The sequence below is a fragment of the Passer domesticus genome, chromosome 3 (genome assembly GCF_036417665.1).
Source record: "Passer domesticus isolate bPasDom1 chromosome 3, bPasDom1.hap1, whole genome shotgun sequence".
Lineage (NCBI taxonomy): Eukaryota > Metazoa > Chordata > Aves > Passeriformes > Passeridae > Passer > Passer domesticus.
Window position 1 is genome coordinate 49774171 of NC_087476.1, and position 23101 is coordinate 49797271.

General features: G+C 38.3%; 1 protein-coding gene across 4 annotated transcripts in view; it reads right to left on the reverse strand.

Annotated features, from left to right (window-relative positions):
• CEP85L (centrosomal protein 85 like) overlaps positions 1-23101 on the reverse strand; it is a 135119-nt gene that overhangs the window by 66981 nt on the left and 45037 nt on the right. For 3 of the 4 annotated variants that reach the window (XM_064413012.1, XM_064413010.1, XM_064413013.1), the window contains exon 2: positions 22064-22225. In XM_064413012.1, the coding sequence (XP_064269082.1) occupies positions 22064-22225 (162 nt within the window). Of the gene's footprint in view, positions 1-22063; positions 22226-22455; positions 22493-23101 lie in introns of those variants that run through there. The other variant, XM_064413011.1, reaches the window with a different exon arrangement.

The following is a 23101-nucleotide window of genomic DNA, read 5'->3' on the forward strand; positions in this document are numbered from 1 at the left end:
GTCAAAACACACGAGTCAGAAAAGGTTCACTGTAACACTCAACAACTTCTTAAGCTGCAAAATGATACCAGTGCTATGCAAACTCCCATATTAGATACACCTCTGACAAATTATTCACTATTCCAGATAAGATATTATCAAACAATAGCAGAGTAATCAGCTAATACAGTTACCCAATATTAATCAAAATCAAAATGTATCTGATGCATGTGTTTATAGGATGCATGTGTATCTAATGCCATTGAAAACCAGCGAACCTTCCTTGTGTGAAGGACTTTGAAATTTGATATTTTATCCAGTGTATAATTAGAATGACCTGATCATGGAGAAAAACATCAGTATTAAAAGTAGCTGACCTTCTCTTCCCGTCTTTCCCACCCACCTCCCCAAAACACTGACACAGTTTACCCCAATGCAGGAAAATAAATGGAACTATTCTTACTAACTGAGCAGAAGATAAACAGGGGAAGTGAAGCCTCCATTATACAAACTGAAGGTCTTGAATCTGGCTGTGGTTTAGTGAACAAAAGCTCTGACATCCATTATAGGACCTCAGTTCCTCTGAACTGCTCTGTAGCTCTTAACTGGACCCCAGCAACAGGCCACAAACAATTCCAGCATCCAGTATAGGACTGAAGGAGCCATGGGTCTTCCATCTACCATGCAAGCATGTGGGTGCTTCCCATAAATCTCCAAAACAGCTGTTTTCAACAACAGAAGTGTCTAACTCTCCTGGGAGTTGGTTGACAGACAAAGACATTGGGATGATGTGCCACTACAGTAGTATTGATGCTTACTGATGTGTGTTCCTCCCTGCCTACCTACTCACAAACTGGACAGGCCTTAATGCAACAGAGATAATCGGATGAGCCAAATGAGACATTTCAAAGTGGCCAGGCAGGAGGCCAGTTCTTGTAAAAAGTCCTAAGGAGACTGACTCATCTGCCTCTGGAAGCAAAAGCATGCCTTTCCAGGGTGCAGCAGCACTCACAGGAACAGTTTGGCTTGGTTGGTTTGTTGGGTGTGTTGTTTTGGGTTTTTTTTGTACTGTCTAGAATTCTTCATCATTCTTTTTACAGGCCTTTTTCATATTATTTCATGTTTACTATGTCAAAACATGAGGTGAATGAAGGAAGGAATCTCTGCAAATAACTCTCTTCCAAAGAATAAATAAGAAGATGCATCACAGAAAGCTGTGGCAGAAAAGGAAGCACAGCAGACAAAGCAGGGAACTGTTCAGGCATTTAACAAGTTTTGTATGAGAAGGAATTCCTAAACATAATTTGTTTATAGAGTTCTGTGTTTGAACAGCAAGGAACTAATATAAAAGAATAACTAACAAAAAACTTACTAGATGAAAAACATAACACTAACTAAAGTTAATTTTAAGTAATATTAAATGCTAAAATACTTACTGCCAGTAAAACATCTATGCCTTAAAAACAGAAACAGTCATGTGGTGTTTAGAAGCAAGTCCAATTAATGTCAATTGGAGAAAAGAAGGAAGTTCACTGCCTTCCACCATCACCATTACTGTAGTGCCAGTATCAATCAGAATTCTTTTACATAAGATATGGGTTGCAAACTCCAAGTCAGTTCTACTTTGTTTCACATTAATTGTAAGGGATTTTCTGTAATCTACTGTGTTGCATACCAAAGGAATGCAAGTTGTACCTAAAAAGTTGCTAGTTTTAAAAGGTGAAGGAATTTAAAAGCTATGTAATTCAGAAAAAATTTGAACAGTACAATGCTGAATTACATGAATGTAAACTTAGAAGGCTGAAGCAATGTTGTTGCTTTTAGGACTTTGTTTCAGATGAAATACTGGTAAAGCTACTATCCCTCAGCAATGTTATTATAGAGATATGGAAGAAGGAATAAATAGGACAGCCTCACAGGCCTGCTACAATGTACAGATATCCAGAAATACTACAAGGCAATTTTAAAGGAATTTTAGTAAGTAGAGCAGAAAGCCATGCTGGAAAGAGTAAAAGCTGCACTCATAAGTACCAGGATGGCATCCACACTTATGCAAGGAAAGAATTGCAGCGGTAACACTGAGTTCCAGCAAATGGCAAACAGCTTCTTAGACATCCTTACAAACAAAGGGAATGCTATGTACATATGAACATACTTGAACAGAAACTTGCTTAACATATCCCATCTAACTTACTAAGGCCTGGCCATTTGGTGTCCATCTTCCTTATCCTCCTCCTGCTTTTCCCCCCTTTATGACTCTCATTCTTTTCCACGGCCTTGAGGCAAACACACCTTCTCCCTTGTTTGACACAGAGGTAATAGGGTAGTAACAATCATACCCTGAGTAAGTAATGAGGACAACACTCTCAATTTGCAAATAACAGAAAAAACGGGCAAGTGTGAAACAAGTATGTTCTAAAATTTATTAAAGCTTAACAAAGAAACTGCCACTGAACAAGAGAAAATTATACCTCCTCACTGAGTAAATGAAAAATACTTACTCAAAGAAAGTAACTTGTATTTCCCTATTTTCACATTATTCACATCCTGTTTTCATCTTTTTATGTAAAAGTTTGCCTTGCTTCACTTAGATTTACCTGAAAACACAGTATTTTCCCTAGCACACAGTACTGACAAGGAACATGCCTTATAGGAGCTACTACTTTGTATTAAGCTGTAGTATTCCTGGTACTGAAATACTCTTTCACAAATCCGCTCTTTGATCAAGTCTCATTAGGGCACAGCCAACATTCATCAGCTTTGATTTATTTAAAGAGTGTTGTCCCATGCTTGAGAGGTCATCCCTGTACCTTAACATCAGGTTCCCACCCCACCTTCTGAGATAGCAGACCTGGCAAAAACCTCATTAGCAAAGCTCTTAAGATTCTAGCAGCAAGAGCACACAACTAACACAGTGGGCCCCACCTTCATATGATCTCACCTTAGCATTACAAATCAATCTCTGCATTCCACATCCTATTTCAAGAGCCAAGGTTCTCAATTCCATCACTTAATTTAGATGACAGGAGGCAGTCTGAGCATCTTCCCAAAGAACTGCACAGGGGTGATCAAAACAAAATCACTACCAAAATGAAGCACACAGCGATACAAGATCTACTTTTCTGATCCTACTTGATCAGTTAAAAAACACTACACAGGAGATAACTAAGCTCTGTAGAAAGTGTTCATTTACCCCTATGTGCCACTGCAGTCAGATTTGAGGTGAAAGTTCTCAGTACTAATTGACATTAAAATACATTTGGTAGAATGATCTGTCATCCACAAGATTCCTCATAAAAAGTTAATACGCACTTCTCTGACTTATATAGCTGGTTTGGGTTTCGATTTTTTTTTTGTGCAGGAAAATACTGGATAAAATTATCCACATTCTGCTTTAAAATAAACTTCTGCTGTTTGGCAGTACCAATTATAAGACTCAAATAATAAAATTTTACATGTGTTTCAACAAAAAAAGCTTAACAAAAACTTCTAACAACAGTTTGTTGACTTCGGGGAGATTGTACCAAGGCAGTGTAACAGTTTCTGATAGGGGAAAACAAACTCCACAAACAAACAGAAAAAGGCAAGTGCATGTGAGTGGTACAGTAAACCTGAGGTCTTAACACTCACTAGGTATATGCAGAGAGTAAAAAGAAAACACCTAAGCCCCCAACATACCAGATACACACCAAGTATATCTGTCCTGCCCAAGGGATCTAGCATAAGTGGTATTTCAGGACACAAAAAAAAAAAGGAGTACTGCCTATTAATATTTCTGTGAACTGTCAATTTACCCAGCAATATCTAGGCTAATAATACTCAGCTGGGGAATCCACAACTCCAAAAGAGAAGCATCTTCAAAAAATTAGTAACTCTTGAGCCAGATCTGGGTCAACTTAGCTCACTTAAATGAAACCCAGATTCAGAAGATGATATTACAGGGGACTGTAAAGGAAAGTAGCAGTATATAGAGGTGAGATGCTGCCATTCCAAAACGAAGTGAGGCATTGATCCTATGCAACAAGAGAACTCTGATGAACAGGCAGACATTTCAAAAAGCAGCAGGCAAAATTTGTTTTACAGGAAAAGATCATTCAGCTGAGAAAAATAAATTGCAGCAAAGTCAACTACTGCAAGACTCTATTCTAGTTTTCCCTACTCAATTATTCTAGATGCCAATGTTAAAGAATTAAAATAAATGTTAGATTCATTAGAACAAGTGACAAATACAATACCATGGGATATTTAACTGAAGCAGAAAATATTTTACAGATTTTATCTGACCTAATGGTCGAAAGCAAACAGCAGGTAAGCCCAAGCACAATTTTTACTCCGTATCAGTCACTGAAAGCAAGTTACTTATGACTGCTGCTGGTCCAAGCTTGCAATGGCCATCTGCTAAATTAATCTGTAATGAGAAAGGCTAACCTAACTTATATAAAAATCTCTTTAGATGAGAAAACTGAGCATGTTAAGATAGAAGTATGCCTTAAAAGAATGGACTTGTTTTACCAGAGTACAATAAACCTTGTGATTTATGCACTTTGCATCTTCAGCCAAGGATACCACAAACCCACTGTCAAATATAATTGCAATTTCTAGAAATACAACAGAATAAGGGATGCTCTGAACAACCATTTAAAAAAAGCTAAACTTTCCCAGCAGTAAGTGACACACACACAAAGAAACATCCCATCCTCAATGTGTCCTCTTGATGTGCCTCTCTACACTCAGCTGCAGTTTTGGTGCTATTTTGCTGCCATACATGTACAGCACCTGAGAGAGAGCTGTTCTACAGGATGTTCACAGGCCCCTGTGTGAACACGTGTTACATGCAGCTGGCCACCACAAAACAGTAGAAATATTATGCATGTGATGTGGATGCTCTCTATGCAAAAGAGCACAATCCAAGCGAAATTTGAATCCCACAGCATCTATCCTCTGCAGACATTTAAGAGCTATTTTTAAGAAAGTTATATAACTAAGTAGAACAATTTTTAGATTAACGGGTTCTATTTTCACCCCCCCCAGATAAGAGGATAAAGCAATATTCCAGAACAGCAGTCACGTCAACAGGCAACTTGATTTTGCTGAAACAGAAGCCTAAGTGAAAACCTATACTGCCACAGGGAGTTTCTTTTGTAGTTAGTTGTCTCGTTTTTTAGAAGTCTAGATCTTAACTTGCATTTGCCCTTTTATGAAGGCCATCTACGGCTTCCAATTCCATTTTCCAACAACAAGCACTTAACAGTGAGGACATAAAGAAATCAAATATCCCCCTAGGACCTTCTTTAAAAGTGATGGCTGAAGGGGAAAAATACAGTGGATGGCACAATATATGTGTTCTCCTTCCTTTCTGTATCTGCAAGATACCCATGCCACAAATACCTACTTCAACAGCCATCAGATACCCCTTCTCACTGGCATTACTTTTTCATCCCCAGCTAGGGATGACTCAAAAAACCTTAGCCCACCAGAACAGAAATCCGCCCCTGCCCTCCCAGAGGGGATAATTCTAGGTATTTCTGTTCTCTGTAAGGGAACATACCCACCCTTTCCTATACCAAGACAGATGCAAGCTGTCTTTCCTTAGTCTCCACAGGCAACTTATTTGTATTATCCCAACTCTCAAACGTGCCTCTTATATCATCTCCCACAACAGCATTCCCAGGTTAGCTAGGCTGATACCTTTCGGCAGCAAAACTACCTCACCTGAAACGTGAAGGGCAAATGATGTGCAAGTGAAGACGAACTCACACGAGGAGAGTTAAGAGATGCACTCTAACACAAGAGACCAGAGCAAAATCTGAGGGCTCCCAGAGAGCACTGTCATTCCAGAGAGTTAAAACTCTGTGGCTGACCAAGGTATGTATCAACACCCCACATTTTCTTCATAACTACACGTAGAAACAGAGCCCTCAATTCAATGTCAAGTAACTTTAGAAGGTTAAATTTCACTTTCAAGGACACCAGAGTTTCTGGATATGTTTTTGAAATACTTATCCACTAATGACAGTTTAATCCCTCTTTCTACTAAGACTTTGTATTGAAATAATTAAAAATTAATTAAATATTAAAATATTTAGATTCAACTGGTACCTGTTTTCCTCACCACAAAGCAGTGGATCTCTTGCTTCACAGCCCACCAGGAATAGCTCTAAACAGGACCAGTACCTTCAGTTTTATGCCTGGCCACACAAGTAGGGAAGGGAGAACATACCTTCAATTTTTAACCCCAATCTCACACTTCAGCTTCATTTCCTCCACTGATCTCTCTCCCTCTCTCCCTGTGAACCTTGCACAGCAGTCATCCTCCTAGGTTACCTCTGTATTCTCACTTCAGGAGCCCAGCCTAAACTCATAATCATGGAACAGAATCATTTAGGTTGGAAAAGACCTTCAAGATCATCAAGTCCAACTATTAATCCAGCACTACCAAGTTCCACACTAAAATCATGCCCTCAAGCACCATATCTACATGTTATCTTTTGAAAACCTCCAGGGATGGTGACTCAACCACTTCCCTGGGCAGCCTGTTCCAATATCTGACAGCCCTTTAATTGGTAACTCTTACAAGTATCACAGAGACTTCTCTACAATTAGAACACATGTACACTACTCAGATGGAAAAAGAAATCCTTTAACAGGCAGAGGCAGGTGCTGTGAGCAGCCACAGCAGCAAGGCTGCCATGGGCCCAGTGAGGCAGGAGGATACTGCTTGCTGGCGCTCACTGCTCCACAGCAGGACTGTCCCTGTCTGACTCCTTCCTCCTGCTGCAGACCAAGGTCAGCCCAGGTCGCCAGGCGCAGCCAGCCTGCCTTGCTGCAGCACTGCTGCTGCTCTGCTTGGAAGCACTGCATGGGCCACAAGCAGTTTAGTTAATACACTTTGGGAATGCCTGCATCAAGCAGTAATCCCTTCCAAGGGACAGAAACCATCCCCAGCAACCCCAAAAGTTCAACGGGTGCCTTGAGAGTAATTTAACTCACTGGGGAAGTCTCTCTCCTTGATACTGATCCCCAAATGGTAAAAGAGATGATAATACTTTAAGAATAGCTAATATTCAACTGGAGTAGGTCTGTTGCAGACCTAGCAGTCCTACTTAATTACTTACTAAGATTTGGGGAAGATCCCAATAAGAAATTGGGGAAATTTAAATAAGAATTGGGGGAAAAAAAAAGAAAAAATGTTACTAAAACTGTGTAAAGTAAATACAGAAATAAGTAAAATACAGTGTTGCAGAAGCAGCTTTAGCACTCTATTTTCTAACCTTTATATTCCTAGCTTTGCTACTCTACCCTTCATTTACCATACACTAATGCCACATTCCCTTAAAGTTTCTTAGACACGTCAGGGCTTTGATAACAAATTAACAGCCTACTCCACATGTAGGTCACCATCTGGAACTCAGCTCAGGTCACAGAGGATTAACTTTAAATTGGATTGTTGCACAGCTCTATATCTTACAGAAGAAGTCACATTTTATACTTCAAAAATTAAGTATAATTATCTGCATTTTCCAAACGAAGAACAGGAGACAAACTCTTACAATAATTAGACTCATGTCACTTATAAACTTTACCTGCTTCCTCCCACGGCTCTTTACACTGAGTGGTACTGGCTACCTTTTTAAATTTCACAAATTCAAGCAAAACAAAGTAGTAATAAATTTAGGGGAAAGGAGTTCAAGACCCACCTGGAACTCCCACCATTTTCCTATAGCAAGATTCCTATTACTAACAGAAACATTCCTTAAAGCAACAGTGGCAACAATAAGATATGGAAGAGTTTCTGCATTCCATCCCAAAAAAACTGATTACAATATAATAAATAGATGTGGAAAACCCTTTGCTTTTGTGCACCACTTGGCTTTCATTGTTTTGACTCCAGCTTTTAACATTCTATTTTTCAGGCACACCGGTGGAGCCATGGTACTAAGACTACTAGTAACAGAGAGTTGTTCCAATTCTAATACTGAATTTACCCACAGCAGAAAACAAAGAGGGATTCACAGCTCTGTACTGCCCATAAACAACTCTTCCTCCAGGACCTCTAACCTTCACACACCCTGAGGACTTAATTTTTGCTGTTTTTCGGAGCAAAAGTAAATGTTACAAAGGTGAAATTAGGAGCGTTAATTTTGAGGGTGTATTTAGAACCAAATTTCACACTATTTGAAGCATTTCTGTACTGTAAAAAACAAGCCTCCACTCCAGAAGGGAACTACTGTCTCCTTATATGTCCATCACCAAAGAAGCCATGAAGGATAATTTTAAAGGCTGGAGGAAAAAAACCCCCAAACTTCATGCATGCATTAATTCTTAAGAGTGTTTTCACTGCAAGTAGTCTATCTGTAACATAAAGACAGTTCTATACTATTAAAATTAATCTGTATGCCACATTTTTTAGAACTATCTTGAAAATTAAAGGCCAATAAAATTGTACCTTTTAACAAGACTGGCTGAAAGATCTGATTTTATCTATAACCAATGCTTAAATAAACTGATTGTGAATCAGGAGAGAAACACGTAATGACCAGAGTCTTTTATCACAGCTTTTCCTACTGAAGAGATTTAGCTTTGTAAATAATTTCTAAAATAAATTTTAAAAAAAATAACAACAGTTTAGAGCTTCCCCATTCTTTCACCTGCAATGAATTTCCAAAGTTGTTTTTCCCCTTACTTCCTATGCCAAAAGAGTTTAGTGCCCTGACATTACAACGACTTAGAAATTTTATGATTAGCACACTAATTAAATGAAAGCAATAAATTCAACTAAATCATGAAAGCAAGAAAATATAAGTAATTAATTATGAAAAATGCTTTAACAGAATGTTTTTCATCTTGGAAGACCAGAAGTTCCATTGCCAAATCATATATATGTCAGGCACCATTTGGTCCACTGAATTAATCTTCCCTGGAATGAAATCTACTTGCTACATTTTATATCAGCAGTCCCAGATGAAAAGACTTGATCTACTGTAGGTAACAGAACTCTAAACCAACTTCAGTTTGCATATTTGAGATGATCTCAGCAGTCATTTAAGACAAAACATGCTAAAGCATTCCAAACAAAACGAAGACGCTATACATACACACACACACACAAAAAAAAAAAAAAAAGTCCTTCTCTGGTGCAGTTTGGGATTTGATCACCTTAATTTTAGAAACCAATCTGGCATCTCAATTCCCCCAGCAAGGTTTACCTAGCACCTGAATGGGGATGCTGGTTCACTGCCAACACACCCCCCTGAGTACCCATGGAATCTCCAGCACTACTGCACGCAGCCCATCATGCTTACACACAGTATACCACATGACATAAAAACTGCAGCTATTTTAAGTGCTACTACCTGTACCGCTGCCTCGTTTTAGACTTTATTTAAACAGAAGAGTGGTTCACTGTTTACTGATAACTAACAAGCTTGGACACAAACAATCTGAATTACATTCCTCCAATGGCTTTACTGATCACTTCTCTCTGTTCCCCAGAAACACTTGAAGACATAGTTTTTATGCCCTTTTTGCCTTCTGTGATGTGCACAATTAAACGTCCAGAGCAAGAGGTGGGAGAGCAGAAAATGTTCCAATTGCTGCCTTTTGATAATGGAAAGACTTTAGTGTTTACAAATTTACTTCCAGTTGTTGGCTCACACATTTGGATATTTATAGTACTTATCACTATGGCATCCAAGCACATTAGCAGTGCTCTGATCTTCACAAAGAAAACAAAAAAAACAGTTTCTTCTCTGCTCTCCAGCCTATTAAGAAACACCTTAGTTAAGGTATTACTAGCACAGCACATTCCAGAAATTAGAAATAGAACTCTTTCCAAAAGGTGGACTCAACTTCAGATCTTATTTTTTGATCAGAACAAGCAGGGACCAAAGTCTGTCATAAAAGTTGGTGTGGCAGACTTGAGACCTGATCTCTGGCTCTGAAATAAAGTCAGTTCCATAACCACTAGCTAATAAAGTCAGAATTGCATACTTACAGAAAGCATTTCAATTAAAACAAAATCTGCCTAATTATGTTAATAACTGAAGTCATCTTCCACCCCAGAGAAATGCAAGACGGTAATTTTGCGCAATGCGGTATCCACAGTGTTCATCAGTTACCCAACAGCACCAGTAAATCCCTAACATAGCAAACTGTAATGGCATTCAGCCCACATCCCAGCTACCAGGATGAAATCTGAAACTCTGCAAAGGGTAGCAATTTTAGAAGCTACACACAGATCTTCACATCCCCGCTCAAGTGGTGTAAGGTTATTGATGCACTTCAGCTTCAGAACAGAGGTCAACACAAATGATTTTTGATAATCATAAAGCTGCCGGACTTCACCTTGCACAGAGTATTTTTGTCATGACACACTGTTCCCTTTTGCATCTTGGGCTAACACTCATAGGCAAATGAGATACAATTACAATATTGAAATAATGAAGCAGCAGAAATAACTGTATCAATAACTACTATAAACACTGAATGCAAGAATGGCTTCTTCAAAGAATCTCCAAATATCTTTATTTACCCTTTTTGTAATGCACTTTATTTTAAGATTTTAGTTTATATCTTTAGTTATGATAGGCCAAAACCATTAACGATGTTGGAAAAACAAGCATAGTAAGGGTTGTGTATATATATATGCAAACAGAAACTCTTGTATAAAGTATATTAATAGATCTGTTTATATAAGCACATGTAATAAAATAAACTAATTTAATCAGACTTACAAATCAGTACGCTTCAGAAGAAAACAACAACAAAAAAAAGAATCCATGCTTCTTCAAGTTTGGTATCAGACTTCTGAAACACAGAACTCCACCAAGCATATCCTGCTCCATCAAGTCCCACACTTACTTCTGAACAGCTGAAATAACACTCACCCATGTAAGCATCAGTCTAATTAATGTTCTTTAACTTTTACAGTAAATTAAGGGTACACAACACTTATAGGAGTACAGTACTCCCAGAACCAAATAAATGTGAACTTTTGGCCATAAGTCACATGTTTTATTAATTCTACTAAACTGTGCTACCTGCCAGAACTAACTAAATACTCATATAATAATATTCCCACCTACTTTTGAACTCCCATTTCATTCCATAACTTCAGAAGCATATAACAAAGAGATTCTGAATTCTTCCCATTCCTCACCTCCTTCCAAAATAATCCATTATAACTTCCATTAAGGATAAAATAAATGTTGATTTCCACTAAAAGATTAAATTCCTCTCATGGGTAAACACAAAACCTACAAATTTTGCTATTCACTCATCATGTCTACATATAGATCACTTCTTTGTATTCCACAAGAGTTTGGTTGCATCACTTACTGATATAATTCTTAACATATAGAAAAACAATGCAACTATCCCAGACCTTATTTCACAAAGGAAAATAAGGAAAAATTCAGCAGGAACAGAAGGAAGAAAGTACTACTGCACCATCTCATAAAGATATTCCAAAAGCTGAAATACTACCAGTATAAATCAAGGACTCTTCCTTCTTTTATTTACATAACATACTGTTCTTTTTAAGTGAAGACCCAAGTGTTACCAGAACAGAGCCATTTGGAACAGCAGAAATCACAGATTTTAAAACAGGAACTTGGCCAGAACAACCTTTTAGTGCTTTACTTTTTTTTTTTTTTTTTTTTTTGGGATTGACACTGAAAAAAACAGAAAACCAACAAACTGGAGCAGTTGTGTACATAAAACTAAGCCATATGGGCCTCCTGTACTGAAGTCCTCTGTCATAGCCTCCTTAGTGTCAACAAGATCATCTGAATACCTGATCAAGGTGAGAAAGATTTCATGTAAAGGCCTGAACATGGATAGCATATCTATTCTGTGGGCTGCTTGAAGTCAGATTTATTTTCCCCCTCTTCTTCCTGAATTCCATTAGGGGAGAGGAGATAGGGGAATACTGAGACCTGAAAAGGAATACCAAACCTGGGGACATTGGTATGAATTAGGGAGAGAGAAAGCAACTTAAGATTCCCTTCAGACATGTCCCAGGGAGAGCATGTTTGAGTTTTACAAAGGCATGAATCACTTCTCAGAACCTTTCAGAAGCTGTGTTAGACAACAGATATCCAAGCAACCACCACAAAGAATCGCACTGTTTTCACAGAATCAGAGAGCATCTTGGTCTCAAAGAGCCTCAAAGATGATCTTGCTCCACCCTCTCTGAAGTGTGTTTTCTTCACATGGGGCTTTTTTTTTTCTTTATCAAGAGCATTTTTTCTCCTAGTCTAAATAGGGCATTGTCCCGGGGTGCAAGATGGATGGTGGAGGTGAGTATTCTATTTTCATCTCTTAGAGGTGGGGCAGTTATCTTCTGTTAACTGGGCAATTTTTCTTTAGCTCTTCCACAACCAATCCTCCCTCCGCAGAGATATCTTCAGTCAATAGGCCATTGAGTCTCACTGATAAAATAATATCATCCCATTGTGAGATGCTCCACCCGGAGGGAGGAGCCAAGCATTCCTACCTGGATATAACCTGAGATTTAGAACACCAAATTTGGAACGCCAGATTTGGAATCCTTTTCCACTGGATTCCCAGAGAAGCAGCCTTCTTCTCCACTGGATTCCCAATGGAAAACCCAGCCCATCTACACCACCACTGGACCTTTGGAGGAAAACTACACCCTTCTACAGGATCACTGCTTCAACAGAACCACATCTGTCACTCCAGGACTGCAGCCACCACTTAATGGGACTGCTGCCAACACCCTGACCCACAGTATGTCAAGTCGTATTCTGACTCTGTCAGTGGGGTTTTCTTTGTTGTTGTTTGTACTATTGCATTTGTATTTTTACTTTTCCCAGTAAAGAACTGTTATTCCTATTCCCATATCTTTGCCTGAGAGCCTCTTAATTTCAAAATTATAATAAATTGGAGGGAGGGGGTTTACATTTTCCATTTCAAGGAAACCTCCCGCCTTCCTTAGCAGACACCAGTCTTTTCAAACTAAGACAGGCATAATAGCAAAAAACAAAAATTCTGCACATCTTTTTTGAATTTTCATTAGTCTCTAAAATTTTATCAACTAGACTTCTTTTGTCTAGGAAGATTTCTCTAACATACGAGGAGAACCACAACCCCATTATGGATGCCCTAGTGAATCCAATTCCCTTTCTATGCACTCTGAAGATATTTTTAATTCAATTTTCTAGCTGAGCTAATTAGAATTAAAACCTTGCTATCACTCTCAACAGCAAAGTAAAACTGCATACAGATGGCTGATGCAATGAAAAAGAAAGAAGTACTTTTAACCATATCACCTCTCTAAAGAAAAGCTTACTGCAGAAACACCTCTCACCCAGTTAAAAAGTATGTGTTTCTTCAGAATTTTTATGTAAGACAGAACAATAAACTATAATCCTATCCTGAATCCCTAGGTACTCCTACAGATTAAAACTTACAAACAGGAAAACTGAAAACCTCCTGACACTTCATACAATAAATGCCATTGTTTAAATCAACCAAGAAAGTTCTATTTTTGAAAATACAAAATATTTTTAGCATTTGACAGGGATAGACTAATCCCTGATGGAAAAGGATGTGTCACTAAGAGTTTATGATAGTTAAATAACTTAAGAAAAATGTACATAATACCGTCTTCTGATTCACAGACCAACATCAAGACTAGAATCATCCTGTACACCTAAAAACAGCAGCCCAAACACAGGGACACACTCAATGCAAGATATATTAAAAATATATACATGTGTTTAAACTCTGGTTTATAGTCTTTAGATTTGCTAAAAACAACAGGGGTTAATATAAACTGGTACAGTTTTGGCCCAAGAAAAAAAATAAAGAAAACAGTAACAACCCACTCTCACAGGTTTTCCTGCTCCTCAAAAAATACATAAACGTCAGATAGTTAAATTCATTAAATTTATCTGACATATTATTCCTGGTAATAGCAGACAAAAATAAGGGTCAACCACAGAAAAACTATGGCTTGGTAGGTTCTGGCTGGACATCAGGGAAAAATTCTTCACAAGGACATCTTATAGCACTGGGACAAGGTTATTCAAAGACTTTGAGGTACCTGGGAAGGTTTTCAAGAATCAGAAAAACAAAGTCAGGACTGACCTAGTCTATTTTGCTGATGATCCTGCTCTAAGCATAGGGCTGGAAACAGAAGTCTCCTGCAGTCTTCCCCAAACCACATTTCTACAATTCAATAGCATGAAAATATACTAATTCTTTCTCAAGAAGGCTAAAATCCTTACTTATTTTGTATTGAAAATATCTGAACTAAACCATTTCCTTCCTATTGTCACATGAGGTAGGCAGTGGCATTTAAATTATCAAATACCAGTTGAGTTGCAAAGAGCCAACCTACAACCGGGTAGAATATGACACTGGCATTCAGGACCAGGTGTGTCATTTATTTAAGAGATGACAGCTATGACTGCAACTTGTATTATTATCTGGAAAAATGAAAGCAATTTTTTTTCCACTTCTATTCCTTTTTCAGGGCCATACTATCAAGGGCATTATGTTACGACCTCAAAATGGGAATGCCATTTCTTCCAGGACACTAAGCTCATAGGAAAAAAAAACCAAAAAACCCAGGAACTTCTGCAATCTATTCAATTTGTTAGCAACATCCTTATAAACGTTCTACTCAGTGCAGTAAGAGTTTAAAAAAAATCCAGTCATATTGAGGAACAAGCCATAAATTGTAATGCAGTAACAGTTAACATGCAGGGAGATGCTAATTTATGTTTATGTCGTTCATAAATGTAATTAATTCTATCCAAACATATATGTTACTGCTTTTTCAATTTCAAGGATTAAGCTCCGGGAAGAACAGCGGCACAGAGAACAGGGAACAGAAGAGGGTGCAATTCCTGAACATCACAGGAATTCTGGAAACTAACCAAGAAGAAACTAACAAAATTAGAAAGGTTACTGCAGTGTTTTCCGGTTTTCATTGTTATCACAAAAAACTTAGAAAGAACTGCAAAGAGGACTGGTGTCAGAGACATTTTTCTGCATTAGAAGGAACTGAACACTGCCTTTTTTCCTGCCAATCATCCTTCTGCCTTCAAGGACAGACTTCATTTTACTCCTACACAAACACCTAAGCTGCCTTCTGTTTTTTTTCTGATCTTGCTACTTAACAGACATTTTAAAAACAATACACCCATACACAAAAAACACTGTTTAGATGTATACAACTAACATTTCCTACTTGGGATGCCTCACAAGTGTTTTTTCTGGAGAAAAAGCTTGAGTATTCACAAAGCTATGTGTTGTGTAAGTTGCATTTACTTATATAAGCTGAATAAGGCATAATCTTTTTAACCTATTGTACAGGACAACTATACTAGAACATGCTCCAGGGGCAAAGAAGTGACCTCTGTGTAGCTGACAACACTTCTACAATGCTGACTTTCATGACTGCCGCTGACACAGAGTCATTGTCATAGCAAAATCTTATCTGTCAGCCCTCTAAGAGGAAGGAAAAAACCTCAAGAGATTTCTTTCACCATGTTTTGCATTGGGAAAAACCCACACCAGTTTTCTTTCTAAATGTGATGGGGTAAGAACCATTTAAGATGGTAGAAAGTTTAAAAAAAAAGGCATAATAATAATAGCTTTTAAAACAAACCAATCACAATTCTCAAAGGAATTTAACATATCAGAAGCAACAAACTTGCTCATATTCTGCCTGAAAAAGACCAGGCAGCTGTTAACAACTACCGCCCAAGTGAGGTTACTGCAAACAAATGCCCCATGAGCAGACAGTCAAGCATTCTTGAGGCTTTGCCCCTGCCCCCTCCATTACCAGTCCCCACTATTCAAACTGTTTCATTCTACCCAAACCTGGTCTAACTGATCAGACTTGTCATTTGTTGCGTATTTCTCACTTCCTCTTACAGACCCCTAATTCCCCTAACGTGAAGAAAGTCAGAGATTAAGGAAGTGAGATGGAGTAACCATGCTTTGTGCACAAGTGGTCTGTGCACATTGTTCTTCCTCACTGCTGCTTTTATGCTGCCAAAACTGATGTCAAAACTCTATCTGACTTATCACAGAAACACAAGCAAAGCCCTGAAAAAGGCTTTCTGTAACAGTGAGCTTTTATGTTCTACTTCAAAGGGAACTTTTACAGAAATTACTTATTATCAGCACACTGAAATCATGGCTAAAACAAAGGATGACATTAAATACATTAACTGGACTTCGCGTTAAGAAGAAAGTTTAATCTGTGCATACACTATAGCAGAAACAGGTCTGCTGAATAAAAAATAAGAAAGAGCAGTATAAGCCCTCCAGAAATGGACAGTCTTGTAAAACTGTTAAAAACCAGAGATTTAAGAACTTTTCTATGGGGGATACAAATAATCTGCTTTGTCAAGCCCCAGGCTAGAACTCCAGGCAGTGGCAATGGGTTTTTTCTGGCTACAAGGAACTTGTGGCCTATATCCCAAATGCCTATAGTCCATCACTAAGTGCACTATTCTGTCCATAGTGGAAAGGATTAAAAATGAGTCCTGTGATTTCTTCAGATAAGGCTGCAAAGGCTACTTGAATATATACATTAAATACTAACTAGCTACAGAATGTTTCCAGTGTTCACAGAAAAACAGTCTAAGGCTGCAACTGTTCCTCTCTGTGGCTTTTCTGAAACTGATCTGACTCCTGCTCCCCTTCATGAGATCCTGAACTACAGAACTGCTGAACAGAGGCCAGAGAGTCTTCTTTGACACTACAGTAGCAAGGAAAAGTGAAAAGTCCTCTCTGAAATCCCCCAGCAAAGACGCGTAATGATTGGCATGCCCAGGTCTCATGATATTAACCTAAGTACACATGAGAGAACTGTACGATGCTCCTTGTTTTTCTCATCAGAATACCAGATACCCACCACACTCTAAAAATACAGATTACAGGCCATTAAAAACATCTACCTGATATTTCACCTGAGCATGATGCAAATGACCTGGAATAAGAGGCAGAAATTGCAGTGTTGAGCTGGGAGAGAAGTCATTTCCTTCACAGCAGCCCCCACATGGTGCTTGTTTTGGGAACATAGCACTGTCTCTGCTTTTGCTGAGAAGCATTTACACGGCACCACGGCCTCTGCCACCCCAGTGAGGGGTGCACAAGAGGCTGGGAGAGGACACAGCTGGGACAGCTGACCTGAAATACCAAACAGATTCCATACTATATAATGTCATGCTCAGCAATGTAACTAAGGGGCAGGTTTCTTCCAAAGTATTCGTTGCTCAGAGACTGGCTGGGCATCGGTCTCCTTGTGGTGCATTTACATCACAATGTTCACTCACTTTTTCATTCATTATTAAACTGTCTTTATCTCAAACCTGAAGTTTGGGAGTTTTTTCCCTTGTTTTTTTTTGCCCTTTGATCCTCTCCCCATCTCACCATTAAAACATTCTGGTACAACTCAGTGACATAGCTCCAAAATACATCATATGCCAGAAATAACTTTTTGCACAGTAACCAAGAATGCCACTAAATTCTAAGTAAGCAGAACTTGTTCTCACCGGGTTATTTCCAATCAGAAAACCAGAAATTATTTTTCTAAGAAACAACTACTGATGTTAGCTGAAGGCAAAATGCACCAAGTTCACTGTGCAGAACACTTCCCACTAGCCGGAGAAAGGTTCTGCTGGTATTTTTGATGTGAGGAAAACTGAGCATACTGTGTGAGCTTGTTCCTATGGAGAAACTGTCACAAAAGAAGGCAAAATATGAAGTTAAATCAGCAGCTATTTCTCTCTGCAGAACATTCATGTATGAAACTAGTAGGTGCCTTTAGTTTAGTTCAAGCCAGTTTCAAATTCAGAGTACACAAGTTCACATGGAGCATGTCACTGTTACATGAAGTCATTTCTCCATCTTATTTTAGAGGAAAATTATTAGCATAATTTTTTCCTATTTGTTAAATCCTGGGAATAGGCTACTAGAATCTCAAATAACCTTTATTTTTTTTTAATCCTGAACCCTCCCAAGAAAATAAACAGCCAAACTCTGAGCATTAATCTTTATATTCTCATCAGCTACACAGACACTTTATTCTAGCAGTCATGGCAATACCACTTACAAGGACTAGAGACCAATACAGGCTTAAGTGCAGTGCACATTTCTGATGGTCAGTGTAGATAATATCCAAGTAACACAATAACTGTGACTCACAGAGGGCTGGACACTGCTTCATAATGTGAGACTTGGCAAGTGGAAAGGAAGGAAACAAGGAAAAATGCCTCAAACACAATTATTTTCTACCCTCCAAATAATCAAGCTACTTCACCAAACATATGCCAGTACTTGCCAGGATCCAAGGGCATAGAGATTAACCTCAACTCAGTTAAAATCAGGAACTTTTCTGAAAATCCATCATCTTCCAAAATCACAGAACACAGCAGAGAGTGAGCACGGCCAGCTATCAAGATCTAGGATCCTTGTGTTATTGCACTTTTGTGATAACAAACTGATAGCACAATCTACATATTTCACCTATGCATTGTCAATCCTGTTATCTTTAGCAGCAGAAGAAAACCCCCCTCAAGATACTTAATAATTAAATTTTGCCTCCTGAAATTCACTTCTGCCTTTCACTATATTTATTAACTTTCCTTTTTCTCCCTCATGAAAAAAAAAGAAAAAAAAAGAAAAAAGAAAGCACTAGAATACCATACATGGGACCTGCCAGAAGAAAGAGAGCTTGAAAGAGGAAAACTAAGTAATATTGATTCTTGTTTTCCATGATCCTTGGCATATAAAGAAGTGCTACAATTCAATTGAAGTAATTAGGATTTTTTAAATCCTTAAAAAGAATATATTCCCTTAAAAATGACAGACAATGATAGATTTCTGGATCTCATAACATCAAAACAAGTTCCTATTCTCTCAGCTAAGAATTCCAGAGAAGTTGTTGGAGGGTTATTAGAAAAGGGGGTTTATTAAACTGGCAGAACATCAACTCCTAAAAACATAGTAACTCTGATTCTCCGCATCCAATCTCTTTCTTCCAGGAAAGCAATGTTCTATGAATTTTCACACTATTAGTTTGCAACCAGAAATATTAAATTACATTAACTGCATGTAACAATAAGCGAGAAAGATCTGGGGACTTTCCACAGAACAACAATCTTATCTGATGAAGGAAAATGTTCTGGTCTGCAAGAATCATGGGCCCTGTATCTTACATTAATATGTAGTTCTTGTCAGCCCTGTTCTAAAAGGCTAAACTCAGAATGTGCACAAGAGAAAGAGCTCTGCTGGGGTTTAGAGACCATTTAATCTCTGCCAAGTCCCTGATTCTCTAATTAGGTAAACCAAACAAAAAAAGCCTCAAAAACACTTCAAATATAAACATCATATTTCTTCTGTAAGTGCTACTGAAAGAATGGTTATACACAGGTATTTTAACAACAGTTGTTAAAAATGAAGTGCAAAAGCTCATGTGAATCCAGAACAGGACACAAACTGACAGGAAACATAAAAAACCCCAAACACATCAACTGTAGTTTTAACAGATATAACTGTAGTTTAAACAGATATAAAAAGCCTTTTAATCTTTAAATTTACAGCACTCTCAATTAAAAGTGTCAGATCTACCCAAACCACAACATCCTCATACTTATGGTTTATAAATTTCTGTCCTCAGCTCCCACAGTTCACATCAACATCATGAAATTTCAACTCCATTGCCTATTTCATTTCCTAATTTTCCTACCTATGCACAACATTATATACAATCAACTGAATACATTTTAACATTAGAGGTTTCTTTCTCCTGCCTTTGTCAAAACCCGTCTCCCCTCCAAATCACACAGGTTTGAGCCAAACACAAGAGGTACTTGTCTTTTTTTTAAACCCTGCATTTTCAAAGAGCATGAATGTTCCTGAAATAAATACCAATAAGAAGATTAATTTGAAAGAACATGTAAGATGTTATGAAAAATCCTATTAAAAATATATTTTAAATGCACCTGCAGTCCATTCCCTGCAAAAGTGTATTTATTATCAACTATATATCTGTACAAACAAACTCAGGTGCAGCCTTCAGAATTAAAGGAGATGTTGACGTTAATGTTAATTCTCTAATTAAGTTTCTTATTTTTAGTGGGTGTAGCAGAAAAGAAATAGCAAAGCCACAATTCATTATTTGAGCATTGTTAAAAACTGTAATAATCTGCCAACTTGTGAAAAAAATTCCCCTCTGAAAAATCCCCAGGAGCTTCTTCCCAAGCACCACAACGAGAGCAGATGGCCAGCATCAAGACTGCAATTACCAGTCTGGCCTGACAGTTCCACAGATGACAATGATACTCTTTGCTTTTTGTGGATGTGTGCAGGGGACAGCTTGAGAGATGCAGACAACTAGGTATCATAGGCATCAACCCCTTCCACTAAAAATATACATACACAATCAATTGCCAGGCCTGTCATATGATTCCTCCATTAATCTTCATTTTACCATTAGGTTTCCCTCCTTTCTTCTTTAACACTTTCTTCTCTGCTACTTAAAAGTTTTTTCAAACAAGTTGGTGGGAAATGTGTAACATTAAGGATGCAGTAGAACTGACCATTGTAAAGCACTGCCAAAGACAAACATCATGAACTATCTCTTGTTGCAACCTTTCCCCTCTTTATTTTAGTCTCCCCCACCCAGCCCTGAACAGATTATTCTTTTGCCTACAGAGGAGAACAGACCATCTGATGAGGAGCTGCTGTTTCATTTCCTCTCCTTCATCCCACCCCTCAAATGGGGAAGCCCTCCAAAGGGAGGAGGGGAAGGCATGGTTTTAATTTAAATGCTGCATCTTAAAATACTATTGTGCAGCATTTGGCTGGGAGTGATTAAAGCTATATATAAATACACACCATGAGAGTACTTCATCCCCGCTACGTCTCTGGGAAAAAAAAATACCAAAAAACTTCTGCAAGAATAACCATTTACTATTTCAGTTTTACACCCAAGAATTTGAATATCTGAGCAAAAGTTTTATTTTGCCAAAGCCAACAACTGTTTACAAATGAAAAGAAGCAGAAAACAACTTATGAGCTGACAGATGCAACAGAAAGAGGGTGGAAAGGATTTTCTCCTGTGCAAAAGAGGCCTGACAGACTTCACTGAGGCATTTGGACCTCTCCTCAGGAATGCTCAGCCCTCCACAGAGCCTTCTGTCTTACACCGATTCAGCATTCCTTACTTCATTTCAACTAACTCTTCCTGTTCTTCCTCATTCCAGCTACCCCTTTTGCAATATTTATCAGGCATAGAAAGCTGCTGGAGAAAATAATATCACAGTCCTGCTGAGTCCTGCTGTCATTCATTATCTGTCTCGAAAATCTTACTGGGAAATAAATCAATGCAAGAAGGAAACCTCAAGTCTCACTACATCTCTCTCATTCCGGCTTAATTCCAGTGACAGGTTGCATAGGGAGGGTGACAATGTTATGGAAACACTGCCACTGCAGAGGCTATACCCCTCCCTGGTAAGATCACCTTTGACTAATCATGATTTAATCCAAACTAAGTTCTGACAATCTTTAGACACTGTTGATTCTTCTCAAAGATCCTTAACTACGTGTCAAATGCCATGCAATAAAATGTGAATTCCTTCCCACCAGAAGAGGAGATGAGAAGAGACAACACGCTTTCCTCAAGATGAGCAAACCTCCTTTGCTGACACACACTATGTGACACACACAATGAATACCAGAAAGCACTGTCCTTTCATCAACTCCCTCAAAAGTTTCTGCTTTTCCCCCACTTGTTTATCAAGTGCTGTAGTACAGGACATTATTCCTCTGTAGAAATCTGGCACTTCTTCCAACTGCAATTATCAAAACGTGTAACACAAGCACTCTCTTTGTGGCAGAGATGCAAGTTAATGCACACAACTCATGCAGAACTAAATTAATCAACCCTTACCAAAACAATTACTTGGCTCCAGCAAGGAAAAAACTGCATGTGCTCAACAGCTTTGGAAAAGTACGATTAGCTTGTGAAAAATATCTTTAAAACGTTTTGGATTGTTTCTCTCTCAGAAACATACAAAACTTAGCAGTGTTAACTCACCTTCCACGCTGTCAGAACAGGAGGTACCAATCCCAGTGTCCCCGCTGTCAGAAGCTATGCTGTGTCTTCTCACAGGATTGTTTTGATTGCTTGATGAAATCGCTGAGGACTGCCACAGGGATTCAGTACCAGGTAACCATCCCACGGAGGAATAATCCGAGCCTACGAAAGAGAAAGCCAGAAGTCTGTCACTGGAGATACAACATAAGAATCAGCAACAAAATACCTGTCAAAATGAAAACTGAATCCTATGTTTCATAGATAAAACTTGAGCCAGAATGTGCATGTGTCTTAGAGGGTTGTTTCTTTGTTAAGTAAAATCCTTTTGCTAGATGAAAGCTTCCCCAAAATTCCAACACGTGTATTTTTACTATTTAAAACTTTTCTTGTACCCTTTAACAAGATATTTATCATATGATTCCTATCCTAGAACTGATTCTCAATTCACAGCAGAATTTTGCATCGCAAGCTTTCAAACACAAAGCAATTAATTAATTTTAGGACAGAAACCAGTTGAACATTTGGCCACTGAGATACAGTCCTTTTCTTCTGTACATAAAACCACATGACCTAGGTGATAAAGCCAGCAATGAAATCACCAACACTGATATCTAAAGTAATTTCTTATGTAGCTGCACATAAACTGCCTTTGTGAGACATGTATCCATCTAGTGGTGTGTTTCATTTTGGTTGTTTTTTTCATTTAAATAATCGCTAAAATATTACATTTTAAAACACAATTCAGAGTAGCAACTAGTTCCTCTGTTCGAGGAGTTTTTGAAGTAGGCCACATATTCTCACAGCCAGAGCCTCAAGGGAAAATTTATCACAGAGTACAGTCCCAGAAGACTATTACAATTTCCAATAGCCAGTATCTAAATCTGAGCATTGTTTAAAGGCAGAATATTGATCACCACATTTGTACTCTGAACCAGCACAGGCACTTAAACCATAGAAAAAAGCATGGCTGCTCTTAATTTATATATAATCAACATACACCCCCTCTAGCACTTAGCTTTGTATAGCACTTTCAGCAGG